This window comes from Urtica dioica, chromosome 7 (assembly GCF_054948205.1).
Source record: "Urtica dioica subsp. dioica isolate 48M chromosome 7, U.dioica_male_clone48M_v1_H2, whole genome shotgun sequence".
NCBI classification, from domain to species: Eukaryota; Viridiplantae; Streptophyta; class Magnoliopsida; order Rosales; family Urticaceae; genus Urtica; species Urtica dioica.
Window position 1 is genome coordinate 37668894 of NC_142762.1, and position 2713 is coordinate 37671606.

Genomic DNA, 2713 nt, shown 5'->3' on the forward strand with positions numbered 1-2713 from the left:
ATTCTCAGTTCCGCAATGTTGTAATCAAGTGAAAGTTCTTGTTAACGGTCTTAAAAAATAAAATAAAAACTACAACGGCATAAAAGCTACGGCGCAAAAAAATCGATTGTGATCCAATTTATCATGTTGCAGATAAATTGGATCACATTCTGAGAGACCCCTTTTCATTACTTTGTAAGCGAATAAAAAACTCCTTTTGTTTTGGTTCTTTTTCTCTGCTCATTAGTTTCTACATGTAGCAGTTGAACACATTTAATTTCAATAAAGCTTACTGAGCAGAAACAAAAATGGTGATCAAATTTGACGTTTTCACTTAGTTTGTATTTTGTTTGATTTGGGCATGGGCATGACCGTCCAAGTTGAGGAGGAGTCTAAAATTGTATTAAGATTAATTAAGTTAATTAATTTTCTTAAGATTAGTCTTATCTCTAATCTAGGAAATAGTTGGTCTAGAAAACATGTCTAAGAAGTTGACCTAGGAAATTGTTAATATCTTCTAGAAAGTTGTGATATGTAGAAAGTTGTTATTTATTTTCTAAACCCGTTGAATAAGAACTTTACTTATTCCTCTCACAAAATTCAGTTGCCTTTTGAAAAAAATATATACAATATAGTATTTTCCATCGGAAGTAATATTTCTGTGTTTTTGTTTTTCATTTTTCATTTTTCATTTTTTTTTTACATATGTGATAAGCCTTTGATGCCGCTGTATGAATGTGAACTCCGTGGAGCTAGCTATATATAGTGTCCTCTTTTTCTCCGTGTTCTTCTTCTACTGTATCAGTTGAAAAAAATTATTTAGCCTCATTGCTCTATCGGAATCTGATAAAAATGACGAATTCTGTGGCGACTGGCTTGAAGGTCCTATTTACGGCGTTAGGGCTTGCATTGGCCGTCTTTTTGGCTTACACGCTCTCAGTTAACGGCTATCCTTTTCGGAGAGAAAATCTTCAACCGTAAGTCGAAACCACAGTACTCTTCACAAAACGCCGTCTATGTTTGAATCTCAGCTCCTTTCTTTTCCTTTCAGGTGGGTCGTAATTACAGTGATTGATTTCTACGCGCACGTGGCGATTTTGGCGGTACGATTTGAGATTGTGTTTGTTTTCTTTGTCGTACGATTATGGTCTAGATATTGATATTATTCGAGAGGTTCAGATAGGAGTTCTTTCTGTGCATTTAAACTATTATTTTGTCTTTATATTCCAGGCTTGGATCATTTACAAGGAACCCAACTGGATTAGTGCAACAGTTTGGATAATCTTATTAGCTTGTGTAGGCAGGTATTTAATATTCACTTTATACCATGTTACTTTAATCTACGTTGGTTTCCCTTTTAGTTCTTTTAATCAAAACCATCTGGAATTGAAAACGACCAATAAAGTTAGAGAATTCAGACATGAAATCAGAATTCCTAACCCTTATTAATTTTCGCGTCTCAGCATTGCAACATGCGTGTACGTTGTTACACAGTTATTCAAACTGTCACGGCAAGAGACCGATTGTGATCCAATTTATCATGCTCTGTTGCGGCGTCCAAACAAGTAAGTCAACGATGACATAATCAGTTGTTGTGATTAAAAAAAAATATATTAATGGTATCATATTCCACATAGGAACAAGAATGGTGAACACAAAGCGAAGCACGTCCCTGTAATTGCAGGCAGAGTCATCCTCAGCGTATTGGGGTTTTGGCTGCTCGGAGATTTTCTTTACACTCTTGTCATTCATTACTCTCTTTTTATCCAATTCCTTACCTCTCCGTAAGTCTTCTATATTCCCCTAATTATGTGCGTAAAAGTCATTTACAATTTTAGCCCAAAACGTATATGCTCTTTCACATTTACCCCCTTGAAAAAATAAATTAATTACATAGAAATTTGTATGTTACACGTTTGTTTGGATCTTTACTTTAGTGTTCCTTCGTTTTGATTATATAATATACTGACATGTGTGTGTGTATATATATATGTGTGTGTGTACTCACAGGTGGGCACAAGTAGCTCAGGCTAACTTCCATGTCACTATCAGTGTCATAGCAGTATGTGCAAAGCTGTGATATTTTATTTTTGTTGTTGTCACTGATTAATAGCAACATTTGGGATTTAGCTAGGTTATATATATTTAGTTATTTCTTAAATTCCGGTGTTGAAATCCAGGTTTGGGTGGCTTACAAAGAATCAAGTGCAGTCAGTGCAGCGCTTTGGATATTAATGATATATTTATTCGGCGGGTAAAATACTATTACAGTAGTTTTGTTTCTTCAAGTAGCTAGTAATTCATATTTATTTTGTAGTTCGTTTGAATAAATCAAATGGTTTTTCTTCTTTTGCAGCATGGTGACGTGTACTTTTATCTTGACGAAGCTCTCCGGGCTTTCATCTCAAGACCCTCTGTATCTTGTTTTGTTCAGAAGTAGTGGCACTAGAAGGCGAGTATAAAGCTTTCTTTGATCGTTAGTTTAGCATTAAAACGTAAATATTGATTCGTTTTATTTATTTATATTCTATTTCAGGGAAGAAGGAAAGTACGAATGACTGACGTTCCGAAGTGCGATTGAAATTCAATATCATCCATTCTTGTTTGATATACTTTCACTATAAGTCTTTCGTTTCTTCTTCGTAGTCAATTACTTGTGATCATGCGTTATGTAATCGTTTTAAATTTCCTTTTAATGCGTGGCTTGGTCGGTTAATCAAGAATAATAAGTTTG

The 2713-nt window shown here is 34.6% G+C and overlaps 1 protein-coding gene across 1 annotated transcript; it reads left to right on the forward strand.

Moving 5' to 3' along the window:
- Positions 1-831: 831 nt before the first annotated feature.
- Positions 832-2471, forward strand: LOC149391291 (uncharacterized). Its single transcript, XM_089619972.1, has 8 exons — positions 832-956; positions 1031-1082; positions 1210-1283; positions 1443-1544; positions 1617-1763; positions 1990-2041; positions 2160-2233; positions 2336-2471. The coding sequence occupies exons 1-8, from the start codon at positions 832-834 to the stop codon at positions 2439-2441; spliced, it is 732 nt and encodes a 243-aa protein (XP_089476098.1). The 3' UTR covers positions 2442-2471.
- The last annotated feature ends 242 nt before the right edge of the window (positions 2472-2713 follow it).

What these genes read in the sequence shown, in the direction of transcription:
- LOC149391291 (XM_089619972.1), top strand. Translation starts at nt 832, where the DNA reads ATGACGAATTCTGTGGCGACTGGCTTGAAGGTCCTATTTACGGCGTTA. An exon ending in TTATTAGCTTGTGTAGGCAG is followed by an intron (nt 1,284 to 1,442) that starts GTATTTAATATT and finishes TTCGCGTCTCAG; the next exon opens with CATTGCAACATGCGTGTACG. An exon ending in ATGATATATTTATTCGGCGG is followed by an intron (nt 2,234 to 2,335) that starts GTAAAATACTAT and finishes CTTCTTTTGCAG; the next exon opens with CATGGTGACGTGTACTTTTA.